Below are 14863 nucleotides of genomic sequence, written 5' to 3' on the forward strand. Positions count from 1 at the left end.
AGCTTTCTCCCAGTGGGCCTTTAGGTTGCTAGTGTATCCCCCCCCCCCCTTTCTGCAGGCTCTACCATCCTTGCAGAGCGGGGCATCCCATCACTTCCCTGTTCTCCTGCCTCTACGCCAACCTCGCCCAGTGCTGTGGGCAGCCGCCTCTCTGACCCCTTGCTCAGCACCTGCAGCTTGGGACCTCTGGGGAGCTCTGCTGGCGGTAAGTGGGCCCCTCCAGGTCGATGGTGTCTGTGCCGTAGCGTCTGCCTGGCTAAGGAAGGCATGTAGCCTCTGTGTCTGGGCCGGGGCTCTGGAGGAGCTGGGGCTCTGGAGGAGCTGGGGCTCTGGAGGAGCTGGAGCTGGCCCAGGTGAACCCTGGTTGGGTGGTCCTTTGTGGGGTATACTTCATCCTGTCCTCTGGCTGGGTACCTTTCTCCAAAGAACTTTTTTTTTTTAAGCACACAGGGAACACCGAAGGATAGCTCAGGCTGGGCCTGCCTTAAAAGTTTTTGGGTCTCCTTTTTTCCTCCATTGCTCCTCCTCTGTCACTGCTTCATGGACACCCTGGCCCCTGGGCTGGGAGCTGAGGGGCCAGCAGTGGGGCTGCCCAGAATGCATCCTCTCCCATCTTGTGTCTATAAAGTTGGGTTGTCAGAGTAAACGGGCAGATCTGATCAATGCTGGGGGGACAGAAGGCCAAGGGGCTCTCTTCCCGTGAATCTGGGACGGGGCCTGACCAAGTCTCTTTTTGACTGGTGTCCCCTCTCTCCCAGGGACGGCCCCCAACTCGCCAGTGAGTCTGCCAGAGTCACCAGTGACCCCAGGCACGGGCCAGTGGAGCGATGATTGCACCATTTGCTATGAGCACACAGTGGACACAGTCATTTACACATGTGGACACATGTGCCTCTGCTACGCCTGCGGTCTCCGCCTCAAGAAGGCTCTGCACGCCTGCTGCCCCATCTGCCGCCGCCCCATCAAGGACATCATCAAGACCTACCGAAGCTCCTAGCCCGACGTGACGCCCCACCTCACTCGCCCACGCCTCAGACTTCGGCCCAGCTCCGGCCAAGGGTCAGGCCGATGGAGCCCCTTCTCCTTTTCCTCATTTTGGAAACTCTTTTCCCTTCTCCATTAAACACGGGAAGCCGAGGCCCCTGAAGGTTTGAGGGGGAAAGGGGATATGGTGCGGGGCGGTGCCAGGCAGAAACGCATCGCCCGGCAGAGCAGAGGGGAGGGGAGGCGTCTCCTTTGTCCCCTTCCTTTCTCTGCACCCAGCTCTGCCCTTCATGCCGAGGCACTAAATTGGGTCCCCATCTAGGACTCGCTTCTAGGAGCTCCTTCTAGCCCATGTGGCACCTTCCTCTGGGCAGATGTGGCCCTGAGCCAGGGCACGTGGGTGGCTAGTGGAGTAGGGACTGGACACCAGCCTCCATCTGCTCCCTCGGCCCCCTGCCCTCGGGCAGTGCACGGCTTGCTCAACAGCGGCCCCGGGCAGTGGCCCCTGCCCTGCGGGGCGGTGTCTCTGCCTGCCCGGCCTGCTTCCTCCTTCCCGTCCCTGGGCCCAGCAGCCAGTGGACACCTTTCCCCCAGGCTGGCTGTGGCCTCCATGCTGAGCCCCTCTCGCCCTCACCCATTGTGGGTGGGCCGCAGGCCACGGAAGGCCCCTGGTTCTGAGTCCTGGCCCTGTGCCCTGGCAGAGATGCGGAAGACCACTTCCTGGCCATAGCTTTCTGCCCCAGCGTCTCGCCCCTTGGTGTGGGCTGGAGAGCGGGGTCCGTCTCCTGTCAGGCTTCTAAGAACAGGTCTCCATCTACTCTTGTGACCTGTCCTCCGACATCTCAGTGCTGTCCTGGGCCTGGCCGATGCTCAGAGATGCCGGAGCACCCGGGCCCTGGGTTCGGGGCAGGGACGTGTCCTGGAGTAAGACCAGACTATTCCTTTATTCTTATTTATTTATTTATTTGTTTTTTGGAGGTGGTGGTGGTGAGTTCCTATTTCTCAGCCCCCTAGGAATACTGCCTGGTGTGCAGATGTCTGGTGAGGGGGGCAGCACTTCTTAGACTCCAGCCACAAGTCCAGAGTTAGCTCTGCTTACCGTGAGTTAGAACTCCTTAAAAGGGGGCTTGAGACACCTCCTGGCAAATGATCCATTTTACACAGAGGCAGATTGAGGCCCCTTAGTTCCCTGGGGCTGGTGGATCCCCCAGAGCTACCAAGTGCCCTTGCTCTGTGGCTGGAGCCCTGGGATCAGTTGGCTCAAATACATCAGGAGGCCCAGGAGTGCCCCCGCCCCAGGACAGGAGTTCTGGGGAGGCTGAAGGAGGGGAGCCGGGTGTGAAGGGTGGAGACGGGGTTGGGGCAGGAGCCTGGGGAGAGTAGAGTGAGGGAGCCTGCTCCCAGGAAGGGCGTCCATCCCCAGGACAGATGAGTGGGGTCCTAGTGCTCTGGGTTCTTTCTCCTGTTGGGGTGAAGGATGGCCCTTGCCCTTCCCTCCCGCTCCTAAGCTAGGTCATCTCTGCCCTGCCTGGTCATCTCGGTCATCCCTGCCCTGCCGCGCTGTCCTGATAGGCCGTGGCTTAGCCGGCTCTCAAGTCCAGCCCGCTGCCCCCTCAGATGGTTTTTCATGTCCACTCGAGACTGCTTCTCCCTGTGACTGGCAGAGCAGCGGACTCTGGACTTGAGACTCCCCAGTAGTGTGGTCTGGCCAGGTCATAGCCCCTCTGTGGCTCTGCTGCCACCACTGTGAAATGACTACTTGGGGAGGGGAAGACTGTATGTGACTCTTAGGCGGCCTGTGATGAGGGGCTGCTATGGGTGGTGTGGTGTGGCGGAACAGCACTGGGGTCCAGGAGGCCACGATAGGCCTTTGTCCCTGCCTTGCAGCGAACCTTTGAGGAATCAGGTCTGCTCTGGGTCTCTCCAGCCTCTGACCCTGATGACCCCTTCTGTGAGGGTGAGGTGGGGGAGGTGGTGGCCCCATGGCTCCATCCAGTCAAGGGTCCCATTACAAAGGGAAGGCTAGATCTTAAGTGCAGGGGTGCCTGGCCTGAAGGTGGGGGAAAGCCAACTGTCCCATTGTCTTTGTTGTGGGGGGTAGTTGCTGCCTCTTTTGTGAACTTGGGTCGCTGTCATCGTGAATAAAGGTGATTTGTACCAACCTGAGGGCTGCGCTGTGCAGTGTGGAGGCGTGGGGTCAGTGTGTGTGTGTGTGTGTGTGTGTGTGTGTGTGTGTGTGTGTGCGTGCATGCAGTGGGTGGGGGGGCTGGGGGAGTCGGTGCTGGAGGGCCAGGTGTCCTGGGTATGGAGGGAGTCAATATAATGAGGGTTGAGTCCCTGGAGTAGGGGGCTACAGCATGACCTGGGGCTGGACAGCAGGAGCCAGAATGCCAGGTGAGCCTTGTAAGTTGAAAGGAAGAAGCCACTGCCCTTTGGTAACCTCAGGCCCGTGGGTTGCTGAGGAATGGTGTTTGTTGGGGCAGAAGCAGTGTGAGCAGGAGGCCTGTTCAGCTTTTGGCTGAGCTGAGCCCAAACCTGGCCTGCAACCCTTGTGGAATAGCAGTGCCACCTAGGGGCTAACGGAAGGATGACAGGTCCTCAGATCAGCAGGGACTGCGCTCAGGAACAGGGCCTCCCCATCCCTCCCTCTGCCCCTCAGCTGAGCTCCCATTGGTTGCTAAAGCCAATACCATACGCAGCTGGGCAGCAAAGGGAGCCCCTCTGGCCAGAGATCTTTAGAGAAGCTTTCTAGATGTGCACATATAGCTGGCTGCAGAGGCTGGGCCTGCTGGATGTGGGCCTTCGGCCCCTAATCTCTTCCAAAGCCATGGCCACTGCCCAGAAAGCTTCCCCAAGGTGAAGGCAGTAGAGGGGAGGGGCATGAGCAGTTTTCTCACCAACAATGGAGGGAACTCACCTGCCCCCACACACACACCACGTGTCCTCTGAGGACCCCAGATCCTATAGTTCACTCTGCAAGGGGGATAATTTTGTTATTCAGCTGGGTGGGTTTTCTGGCATCAGGGAGAGTTAACGAGTGATTCTGTTCAGTTAAAAAGGCCAAAAACTTTATTTAATTTTCAGGGAAATACAAGAAGATGCATGTAAACATAAACAAAATACAAAACAACCCAAATCTTACAGTCTAGAAGCATGCCAAGACAGAGTATTTCTGCAGACCAAAGAGTCCCATCAAAATGATAAAGGACACCTGGAAAGTTGCCAGCCAAGGGGCTGGGTCCCTTCCCCAAGGACACTGCATTTTTTGTGATGAGAATAAAAAAAACCCCACTGTTAAAACTATTAGAAACATGGAGATAGTTTAGCACCATCATTGATCCTGGAAAGTTTTTAGCACTCAAATTGACTGCACTGAATTCAGTGTCCTTTTCTTCGGTTTCTCAGCTGAGGGGGCATAGAGGGAACAGCCTCCTCCTGGCCCCCACAGAGCCCACTGGGAGCTGGGAGGGGTGTGGATATCATGAGGAACTCCCCAAAGTTCGGGAGCCCAGACATCCAGCAGTTCACACGCAACCACGCAGTCTACAAGCCCACGCTTCAGGGACCTCCATTCATGTCCGCATCACGCACAAGTCACCTTCCTGTGGACCTCTCAGTAACTAGCAGTGACACCCTGTCCCATCCTATGTCCTGCAGTTAAAGAAACGATGCAGATTCAAGAATGTTGGCTCTGCTTACCCTTTCTTCTCTGCAATCAACACAAGAGCAGTGCGCCTTGATCACAGGCCACTGAAAACAAAAGGGCATATCCACGGGTGAGCGTGCATTGTACCCTGTCTTCAAAGTCACACCAGCGGGCAGGCTCGGCAAACTGAACCACCACAGGTATCATCAGATACTCGTAAAATAACGGGTCGACAGAAGAACAAACGAGGCTGCCCTCCTCCCAGATAAGCCTGATGGTATCTGGACCCTGAGGTTCCAGTTTGGGCACGGTGGGTCCTAACTGCTTGACCTATTTGGTCACGAGTCTCTAATTCAAGCAGCTTGTGAGGCTAGCTCTGTGTTGGACAAAGGGCGGTAGCAAAACCAGCCAGGAACCTGGGAGATGGGTGAACATCCCGGAGCCAGGGCCTCCAAACTCAAATAAAATTTGTTGCTGGTGACTTCCACTCTTCACTAAATCAATCAATAACTCTTCATTAAAAACCTGCTGGGACCCAGCTTGTGGCACAGCAAGTAGCCGTTTCCTCTGGCCAGCTGCTTTTATGGCTTAATCTTGGGGCTTTTCCAACCTGCTCTGGCTGGACCCTTGGATGTTGAACCACTAAATTCCCTCCTTACCTGCTCTCTTCTTTCTGAAAACTCTCAAAATCGACTTCTTCCTTCTTTTTAATAAAGACAAAATTCTGGACTTCAAACTCTCTCTCTCAGCCTTCTCACACTTCTCCCTTTCTTCCTAGAAGACATCCTCTTCTGAAAGCCACCTTCCCAGGGAAGGGACAGGAAGTCTCTGACACCCAGACACACACATGCACATACTCATTTTGCCAACATGCCTCTAGCTCGCCTCCAACATGCTTGATCCATCCTTTTGCTCCCTTGCTCTCTCTCTTGCCTCTTGAAGTCCAGCCCCATTAGCCAGGAGGTAACTACGGGGCAAAGGAGGGACCTTTAGCACAGGGACCCACTCTCTAAGACCACTAAGTTCTAGGACTGGGATGGGAGAGGGGGCGGATTGTCAAGGTCAAGTGCAAACTCAAGAGTAATAAGATAGGATTGGAACAGGAAGATCACATGGTAATTTCAACCTTATAGGCAGGGCGGGATCAGGCCTTGGAAGGTAGAGCCCTCTACCCAGTCTTTAAGCACCAATGTGCCCAACTTCTTGTCTAGGAACCCAGGTGCAAAGGACAAAACAGGATGGAAGCTAAATTCAGTGGGGCTGTTTTTTCTGAAATGAGGCAATAGGTCACTGGCCCCATCCTTCTCTGATCATGGAGCATGAGAACCACATGGGCTGTCCCCAACAGGGTTCATAATTTAGGCAAAAATCTCAGGAAGGTCCAGAGGGAACCCTCCACACCATTCCTAGGAAGTGTCAGACAGGCCCGAAGTCTAGACTGATGGACATGCACGAGCAGGTCTGCTGACCAGCCTGACCGCCCTCAGAAACACAAGAACTGAGGTCCGGCAGCTCCTTTATCATAGGGGATTCCCACGGTGATGACATGCGTGGCAGGGGGGGAGAGCCGGCCTGCTGCAGAGCTCACCCGCAGGTGGGGCCTGCTGGGCCGCTTCACCCCTTCCACACCTGCGGCATCTCCGCACCTTCACTTGGGAGCCCGGGACGATGGCCTAGGCTGCTTCTGCTAGATCTGTTAATGCCAGTGTGGTTTCCAACTAAATACTTAATAAAATAATTACAAAAAATATAAAAAAGACACATTGCACTCTCCAGCCAGAATTACACGTGTGAATAACACACACACTTGCTGCCAGAAGCAAGCTGTGAGTCCCGTGGGGCCTGCCCAAAGCCAAGGACTGTACAATGGAGACAGTGTGCCCGGGATTTCTTCTCTAACCCCATTGTATTTAGTTCAAGTGGGAAATCATCAACACTCACACCAGCACCTGCACACACACACACACAAACACACACACACTTAGCACACAGCCCTCAAAAAAGTGAGGGAATCTTAATTTTTAGTTATGTGGATGGTTCTCTTTCCAGAGAACTCGGTGTCAAAATGGTCAAAGACTGGAGATAGATGTATACACTCCAAGGAGAGACACCCACACATGGGGACACAGTCCCACTTGGCACGTAGATACAAATTCACCAAGCAGAGGGGCTGGAGCAGCAAGTGTACAGTACTGGAGGTGGAGGGGACAAGCCAGCAAGCATGTCCCTGGGGCCAAGGAGCAGAGCTCTGAGGGCGTGGACCCAGAGCCTTCCCATCCTGCTGCTTTATCTACCTGTGCCAAGTTAGGAGGAGGCCGTCTCAGTACCTGTTGTGGGCAGTTCTGTCCACACAGACCTGAGGAGGCCCCCCGGATGCTTCTCCGAGACCCCCTGGGGACTGTTGGGGAGTTCCGCAAAGGCGGGCTCACTCCTTGGCTGAAGTCATTGAGATGAACGGGCGGCTTGGGCAGAGTACACTGCAGGCTTGTGGAAATGGGTATCTCACGGGATGTACATAAGGCTGGGCACCCACATACCCCCCAAAGGATTTGGTTACATTTAGGGTTCCTGCCCATAAACTGAACTGAGGTTACATAGTTTTAGGAAGACTCAAACATCAAACATGGTCATACATCAAAAGGATCATGGCCCAAACATCAGGAGACTGGGGTGAGTGAGCTGCTGAGAGTGATTTTTAGGACAGGTCTTTCTGAGCAGCTGGCTGAAAAACAACGGAAATGAAAACAAGGAACAGTTTCCTGGATGTCCTTGCTCTGCTCTGAGGGCTGGGGGCCCAGGAGGTCAAGAGCCCCCTGCTACTTCCCTGAATCCCTTTCTTCTGGGCGGATGACACCCAACAGAAAAACGGGCCGCCCTCTGGCGGGGACCCCTGCCACCTTGCCAGGGAAGGGGGAGAGGCGAGGAGGGGGAGAGATCAACACCCACGAGGCCACCTGTCTGTTCCATGGCTCCGACTTCTGCCAACAGCCCCGCCTCTATCGACGGACTGGGCCCTGGGTCCCCGCCACTGTCCAAACAAGCCCTGGCATCCTTCTTGATAATATTGCACGTTTCCTGTCTCTCAGGCTGTTTTCATTTTCGATTGAGAATGCAAAGTATTTGGAGGGAATAGGGGAAGTGAGTAACCTTAAAGAAATAATATATTAGTTAAATACAAAAACAGAAAAAGTAGGGATTACCTTATCTTTTTTTTTTCCCTTAAAAACAAAACAAACTACCAAACCAAGGTCTAAACTTAAATAGTTCTACACCTAATCTGCAAATACTAGTAATATGAAAATAATGCTTGACCAAAATTCCCTTGTCTTTTCTCCTTAGATGATAAGAGTAGTAACATGCCTTGCTGAGGAAAGCGACGGATAAATGCCAGTAAAATACGCTGCTCTAACATCTGACAGTGATTAAAATGGTTCTATATAATGCCTTCGTCAAGATGGAGAGTGGGAGAGGAACAAAGAGAGGCTGTGGGGCTGGGCTGGGGGTGGAGGGGGCCGAGGGCTGGCAAGGCAGCGCCCTGCCACCTAGGAGCAGATGGCACACCTGCTGTGCAGGGCTACCCCTCCCGGCTCCCTCCTGCCCCGCAGTCTCTTGGCCCCATGGAAAAAGCATGGTGGGGCCAGGAAGCCCAGCCAGGGCTGCTGGGATAAAGTGGGAAAGAGATGAAGACATTTTCCCCCCTTTGTAATAAAAGAAAGTCTTTGAACGGAAAGAAAAAGCACCAATGCTGCATCTTCGGGCATTATATAAAGCTCAATAATGACCTCAGAAGGGCTCATTACGATTAAAGTTGCAGTATACAGCCATACAATGTCATTTCACATTTTCAATCACAAGTAATGGAAAACTAGGTTTGGATGCTGCTGAGATTTCTTTTTTTTTTTTTTTTTTCCTTTTTTCAGTCCGATCTGGTTTTCCTCCAGACGGGTCAGAGCCACAGGCCCCTCCCCCCTCCACGTGCTGCCAGCAGTACCCTCCACCATCACAAAGCAGCTCAGTAGCTCTAGGGAAAGGCCCTCTCGCCCTGGGTAGGGCTAGGAGTCCAGGGACACAAGGCCTGGCATCCCCTGGCCGTGTCTAAGAGGGACTGGCATGCACCCTTTTTGCTTCAAGTATTAACATTCTCTTTCGGTTTGCAGGGTTTGTGCTGTGCTGTGAGTTAGGGGGTGATGGAGAGGGGCACGGTGAGAAGATGGGGCACGGTGATCCCTGTTCACTGCCCGAATCTACATGCTGTCACCAGGGGGCAGCGCTCCTCACTTTTCCCGGATGCCTGAGCAACTCCCAGCCATCCTTGGGGCTGGATGTCCCAATGTAAACATGACCGCACCAGAAACTCTGGGTAGGAGTGCAAGGATTGCTGCAGTGGGGAGGTCCGCCACTGAACTGAGCTCTGTGATTTGGGGAAAGTCATTTCCGGTCCTGGGGCTGCAATAGCAGGAGGGGGCGGGCTGGAGTGACCTTGGACATCACTTTAAATGACCATCACTGTGAGCACCAGGATCAAGGAGAGAGGGTCCTTGGGGCGGTCTGGGGGAAGGTGGGCCCTGGTGGTGGTAGAGGACCCCACAGGGCAGTGCGGACAGTGAGGAAGGGCGGGGCAAGGCAGGCTCTGGGGAGCACTGGGGTCCAGTCCAACTGAGATGCTGTGCTTGGCAGATGTGTCCTGCACTCCTTCCTGGCCTGGCTGTCATGTTACTGATTGAACTGGCTCAGTGCAGACATTTGAGGAGTGAGGCCGCTGGGGCCCGCCCCCTGGAAGATAGCTACGTGGAAGGTCCTTTAACCCGACAGTCACTCTACTTTTAAATTTTATTTTAAATAATCATAAATTACTTTTTTTTCTTTTAATAAATATGTGCTGCTTAAAAATGAGAAAAGTATATACTGCATCTTTAAGTAATGCACTTTGCTCTCTGGGTTTCTTTCCATTCCACCTTATTAAAGTGCATTAATTAAAAAATAATGAACCACTTCTTTATCATTATTGTTCAAATAAGTCCAAATAATATTAATATGAAGAACTAAACCACTACCATTAGTACTGCAATCTAGCAGATTAACTCAACATCCTGCTCTATTTTTAATACTGTCCAGCAGAAGAAAATAACTAATTTCAATTTTAAACTCACAAACAAAACAAAAGGAAACAAAATCTCACCACGGCCCTTTAACAAAGAACAGGAGCAGTTTGCTATAGCTGCCGGGCGTCAGTGCACGGCAGGGAGGAGTGCGGGAGACCCCAAGGCAGGGCCTCGGGGGCCGGGGCACAGGGTAGTGAAGGCACAAGACACTGGTCCCATGCTGATCGTCAGGCAACATGTACTTCCTGGGTGGGAAGCAGGGGTGGAGAGAGGGCCTGTCCTCCTCTGTGGAAAACACCAACCCTTAGTCCAGGGTTCTGGCAGCTGAATCGGTGGCCGTGAAGCCCGATCTGTCCGAAATCAAAGGCACGTGTGGAAATCCACTCCCAAAAAAGGGTGAGTCCTTGGGAAGCCACTTTGGCTTCTGGAGGGTCCCTTCTGAAACATCAACGATTCAAAGACCCAAAATGGGCAGGGACTTTGTTCTCTCGCTTTTCTCTTCATGGGGCACTGCCCCCTCGAAAACCGGCGTCCTTCATCTTCTTGGATACCTATGGAATCGCTTACCCGCTGGGGGGGGGGGGTGTTTGCTCCAGTCTGGTCTGGGCTCCCCTCCACCCAGGGTGGGGGCGATAGCCACATCTCCATAGTTCACATGTAAGGCTTTCGGTCCTGCCCAGGATGGCGGACGTACGCCGAATGGTAGTCACCTTCTCTTCTGAACAAGCCCCGCCTCCCTCCTGGGCCTGGGCATAAACCAGGAGAGCAGTGTCCCTGCTTCTCTGGGGCCGGACTTCTCCAGCCCCCACCCTCCAGCGAGCACCATGCTCCGGTCCTGTCCACACAGTGGAAACCAAACGCAATGACTGGCTCGTGGGGGGAAGCAGGTGAAACACAAACAACACAAAACACGACCTCCCCACAAGAGTGCGACAGACATGCCCACCCACAACCCGTCCCGTTCCCGTGAGGCTGACCGTCCTTAGGCCCCCAAACAACCCCTAAAATAAGACCAAAACCCAAGGCCCAACATAGAAGAGACCCAAATCAATAAACTTCTCCCAAAACATGCAAAGGAACTGCCCACCCAGAAACATCCAAAATAAAGTCTGTGCAGACGCTGAAGAAACCACTGGCATTGCCCATCCTCCCTGTAAATCGGGCTGCTGGTCCTCCAGGGGCGCCCCGGGCAGCGCAGGCTCTCTTTTCAAGGTTGGTGATGACTAAGACAGGTGGTCCTTGCTGGCACCTGGGGAACTGCTTTTTCTTAAACTAATAGACACTGGCCGTGGCCTGGCCAAGGACAGGTTGAGCGTGTAGGAGATGCCTCCAAGCCCCAAAGCCTGAGGCGTCTTCTGCACACTGCCCATGGTGGGTGGTGGCAATCCTGGGAAACCCCGCACAACTCACAATTACAGATGGGGACGATACAGGGGACACTTCTGCTGGCAAGATGCCGGCAGCCGACCAGGGCTAGGCTGGGGCAGGGCACGGGAGGCCCCCATAACCACACCTTTTCAAGATTGACAGCCAAGGCACAACTGGGGTTTCCCACGTGGCCCGTCCCAAATGGCACTGAGTCCATCAGCAAAGTCACGAAGACGCACCCATGGGCTCTGGTGTCTCGCCTCTGGTCCCAGGCCTCCTGCTCAGTGTAAGCCCCCCCCAGACCCCCCCTTGCAGCTGGGGGAACAGCCTGGAGGGGAGAATCTGTGGAATCATTCATTCTGCAGGGTTTAGTGTTGTCCTCCCCTACCCCCTCCCATTTCCCCTCTCCCCATTGTCTTCCTCTCACCACTCACCCACACTCAGACTGAAGGACCCGTGCCCCCCGTCAGTTCTTTTTCTCCAGGTAGTTGGAGGGCACCCAGCCTTTGAAGGGCTTCACCCCGTCCAGGATCTGGCAGTACCACCAGCCATTGGGGTTCCTCTCCAGGACCTCCATGGATACACCCTCCTGGAAGCCAGCCGTCTCCTCGTCCCCCTCGTAGTCCGCGATTGAGACGTACACATCTTTCAGGTTGTTGTGGATGAACTGTGACTTCTCGATGGGCTTGGGGCGCACAGGGGACACGGGGATACCATTGCGCTGGGTGGGCAGCAGAGGTGCGTCTGAGCCCTGGCTGGCAGCCCGTTCAGCAAGGCGGCCCTTGGCCTCTGCAGCTGCGGAGCGGGCGGTACTGAAGGAGGAGTTCCGGCGGACGCCTCGGAGGCCATCGGTGGCTGTGAGTGACTCGTTCCTCCGAAGGGCACAGGACAGGTTGTTGTCCTTGGGTGGTGGAGACACGAATACCGACTGGGGCCTCACTGCCACCTGCCGAACACCATTCCTCATCTTCACCACTCCGGCACCTGAAGTCTTGGTGAAGCCCCCGGGGGGCTTGGAGGGAATGGGGGGCGTGGCCCTCTTGCTCTGGTTGACGGTGTTCAGCGCCTGGACCCGCTTCTCGATCTTCTCTAGGCTGTCTGACTTGCCTTCCTTTTGCTTGCTCTTGGCATTTCCCACATCCAGCTCTTTGCTGGAGGGGTCGGGTGGCTCGTTCTCACCCAGCACCAAATAGTGGGAAGGGGCCCAGCCCTCCAGCTCCCCAAACCTCACATACCACCAGCCACTTTCCAACTTCTCGAGCACCTGCACCTCCACACCTGCAGGGAAACTGATCTCCGAGTCCTGGACCTTTTGGTAGGCACTACATGTTGTGTAGAAGGCGGCCTGCCCTTCCCGGCCCTTCTTTGTGGGACACGGGAGCGTGGTGGCTGGGAGGGTGATAAGGTCAGCTGAGCCTCTCCTGGACCCCTCACTGGGACCCTCAGAGGCCGTCTGAGGGGGAAGCTCTGAATCCTCACTCTTGGAGCCCTTCAGGCCTCCCCGGAGCTGGCCGGTGGGTCTCAGCTGGCGCCGTAAAGTGCTGATGTCCATCTTCTCCTGACTCTGCGACTCGGCTCTGTTCAGGAATGGCTTGGGCCGGACCGACGGCTTGGCCCGAGCACAGGATGTGAGCCCGGCCTTCAGGTCGGCATCCTTCTTCACCCCAGCCTTGGGAGTGCCACGGATGCCTGCGTCCGAGGCGGAGCGGGGCTTCAGCTCGCTGCTGTGCTTGGACAGGGAGGAAGAGGAGGAGGAGGAGGAGCAGGTGTTGATGGTGACGGATGAGAAGGAGGCTGAGGAGTGGTTCTTCCCCAGTTCCGCCTGGGCGTTTTTCTCTGCCTTGAGCTTCAGGAGTGAGGATGACTTGGGGAAGCCTGATTTGGGGGAGTTCTTCCTGGCGAGGGACAGTGGGGAGCCTCCCGGGGAGTCGCTGTCCCGGGAGGAGCATCTGGCCGACAGGGCGTCTTCTGCACACGGCCGGAAGCCCTCGTTCTCATAGATGGTCTCCTCTTCCAGGGCCACGTCCTCTGAGGAGCCACCCACCTTGAAGCGGGCCCGCTGCAGGGAGGAGGCAGGCGAGGGTCTGTGGGGCTGGGCGGGGCGCTTGTCCCCCGAGCCTCTGTCCTCCGCCGGCTCCTCGCTCAGCTCTGGCTCCGAGTCAAAGCCAAAGGCAGGGATGTCATACTCGGGCTCCTCGTACCTGGGCTTCAGCGGGGAGTCCTGGCTCTCACCGGGGCCGGCGGGACCTTCTTCGGCCTCCTTGGGCTTGCTGGGGGGCGCCGGTGGGGGTACCTTGGGCCGGGTCAGTGTGCTTGTGCGGCGGCTCAGGTTGGGCTTCTTGCGCTTATCAATGTAGGATGCGGGGGCCCAGCCCTCCTTCTCCCCGATCTGCACGTACCACCAGCCGCCCGAGTTCTTATCAATAACCTAGAGAAAAGGGGGACAGGCCAGTGAGCTGGGAGGGTCCCAGGGACCCTGTGACGTGCCAGGCTAGGAGCTGTGCTCTGGCTCTGGGAGACACTATCTCCATTTACAGATAAGCACACTGTAGCCGAGTAAGTGGCCCAGGTTCCAGTGTAGTATCTGATAGGCCAGCATGCAAACCCAGGTCTCTATCATCTCCTAGTCGGGGGGCAGGAGGGTGTCCCACTATTCAAGTCCCTCTCCCCTGCCCCTCCAACCTCTTTCAACACCCCGGTTGGGCTGGCCTCCTCTGCAGACCCCTGCTTCTTTCCTCCTAAGCTACTGCATCAGAAGAGGCACTGTTCCCAGTCCCCACAAAAACCTCACTCACCAAGGTCTTGTGTATATAAAAAAACCATTCCATCAGTCCCGCCCTCCACTATCACTAGTTCCTCCCTTGGTGGCCGGGAAGGCTCTCCAGTCAGAAGAGAATGGAAAGATGTAGGTGGGTTGAACTGGGAGATACGGCCTGAGGCCAGAGCCTTGTTTCGCAGCACCCCCCTGTCCTCCCCACTGCCAGGGGCATTTCACTGCCTGGAGGAATCCTGCCAGCTGACAAGATTTCCCCTGGGTTGAATGGTTTCCTGTGGGAAGGATTTCAGTCATTTCCATGTAACTGCCAACTATATAGTTCAAGGAGCTTCATTCTTCACTGCTATCTGAGATTGCTGAAGGCCAGCGGTGTGGTCACGGGTTGTGCTGGGCTTCATTTGGACCGGGGCACACAAAGGGAAGAGCATTGGAGGTTGTAGAGCATTCCTAGAGGAAGAGGTCCTGGGGACGGGTGGGGGGAGGAAGCATGAAAACCGGCGGGGAAGAGGGGCCAGGAAGGGAGGACACTGGCTGCCAAAGGTGGGCTCTGCCTGAGACCAGGCCCTGCGATCGATGGCGCCAGAAAGCTGCTTCTCCTTCCTCCGCCCCTGCCCACCACAACACCCACAGGCCGAGCTTAGGCAGACCCCAAGTATGACAGTTCTGTTACATGGGAAGCTCTTTAGGTTCTTCTGGAAACCTGAGCACCACTGACAGACTTTTCTTGGAAATTTAAAAACATTCACCCTGGGGATATCACCTCTTCAATAGGCAGAGCCTGCCCAGCTTCTCTCCTGACAGTTTTATAAGAATGAATTGGATTTAATTCCTTTACTACACAAAGCCACTCAAGAGAAACAAGAGTCAGGGATCTTCTCTGTCCCTTGGAATGCCATGTTCAGCACTAGCTACAAAGCAGTTTCATAAATGCTAGGAGACAGGCCAGGAGGGAGCACCCCAGGGTGCACTGGCCCCAGTCTGCAGAGA

At 55.2% G+C, this 14863-nt stretch overlaps 2 protein-coding genes across 8 annotated transcripts in view; one reads left to right on the top strand and one right to left on the bottom strand.

Moving 5' to 3' along the window:
* The window catches only part of NEURL1 (neuralized E3 ubiquitin protein ligase 1), an 87874-nt gene extending 84728 nt beyond the window's left edge, over positions 1-3146 (top strand). For all 3 annotated transcript variants that reach the window (XM_066238960.1, XM_066238961.1, XM_066238962.1), the window contains exons 5-6: positions 59-205; positions 759-3146. In XM_066238960.1, the coding sequence (XP_066095057.1) occupies positions 59-205; positions 759-997 (386 nt within the window). In that variant the 3' untranslated portion in view covers positions 998-3146. The remainder of the gene's footprint in view (positions 1-58; positions 206-758) is intronic.
* Positions 3147-8517: 5371 nt separating this feature from the next.
* Positions 8518-14863, bottom strand: part of SH3PXD2A (SH3 and PX domains 2A) — a 251755-nt gene continuing 245409 nt past the window's right edge. For all 5 annotated transcript variants that reach the window (XM_066240342.1, XM_066240340.1, XM_066240341.1 and 2 more), the window contains one exon: positions 8518-13528. In XM_066240342.1, coding sequence (XP_066096439.1) covers positions 11567-13528 — 1962 coding nt within the window. In that variant the 3' untranslated portion in view covers positions 8518-11566. The remainder of the gene's footprint in view (positions 13529-14863) is intronic.

The sequence above is a fragment of the Saccopteryx bilineata genome, chromosome 7 (genome assembly GCF_036850765.1).
Source record: "Saccopteryx bilineata isolate mSacBil1 chromosome 7, mSacBil1_pri_phased_curated, whole genome shotgun sequence".
In the NCBI taxonomy this organism is placed as follows: domain Eukaryota; kingdom Metazoa; phylum Chordata; class Mammalia; order Chiroptera; family Emballonuridae; genus Saccopteryx; species Saccopteryx bilineata.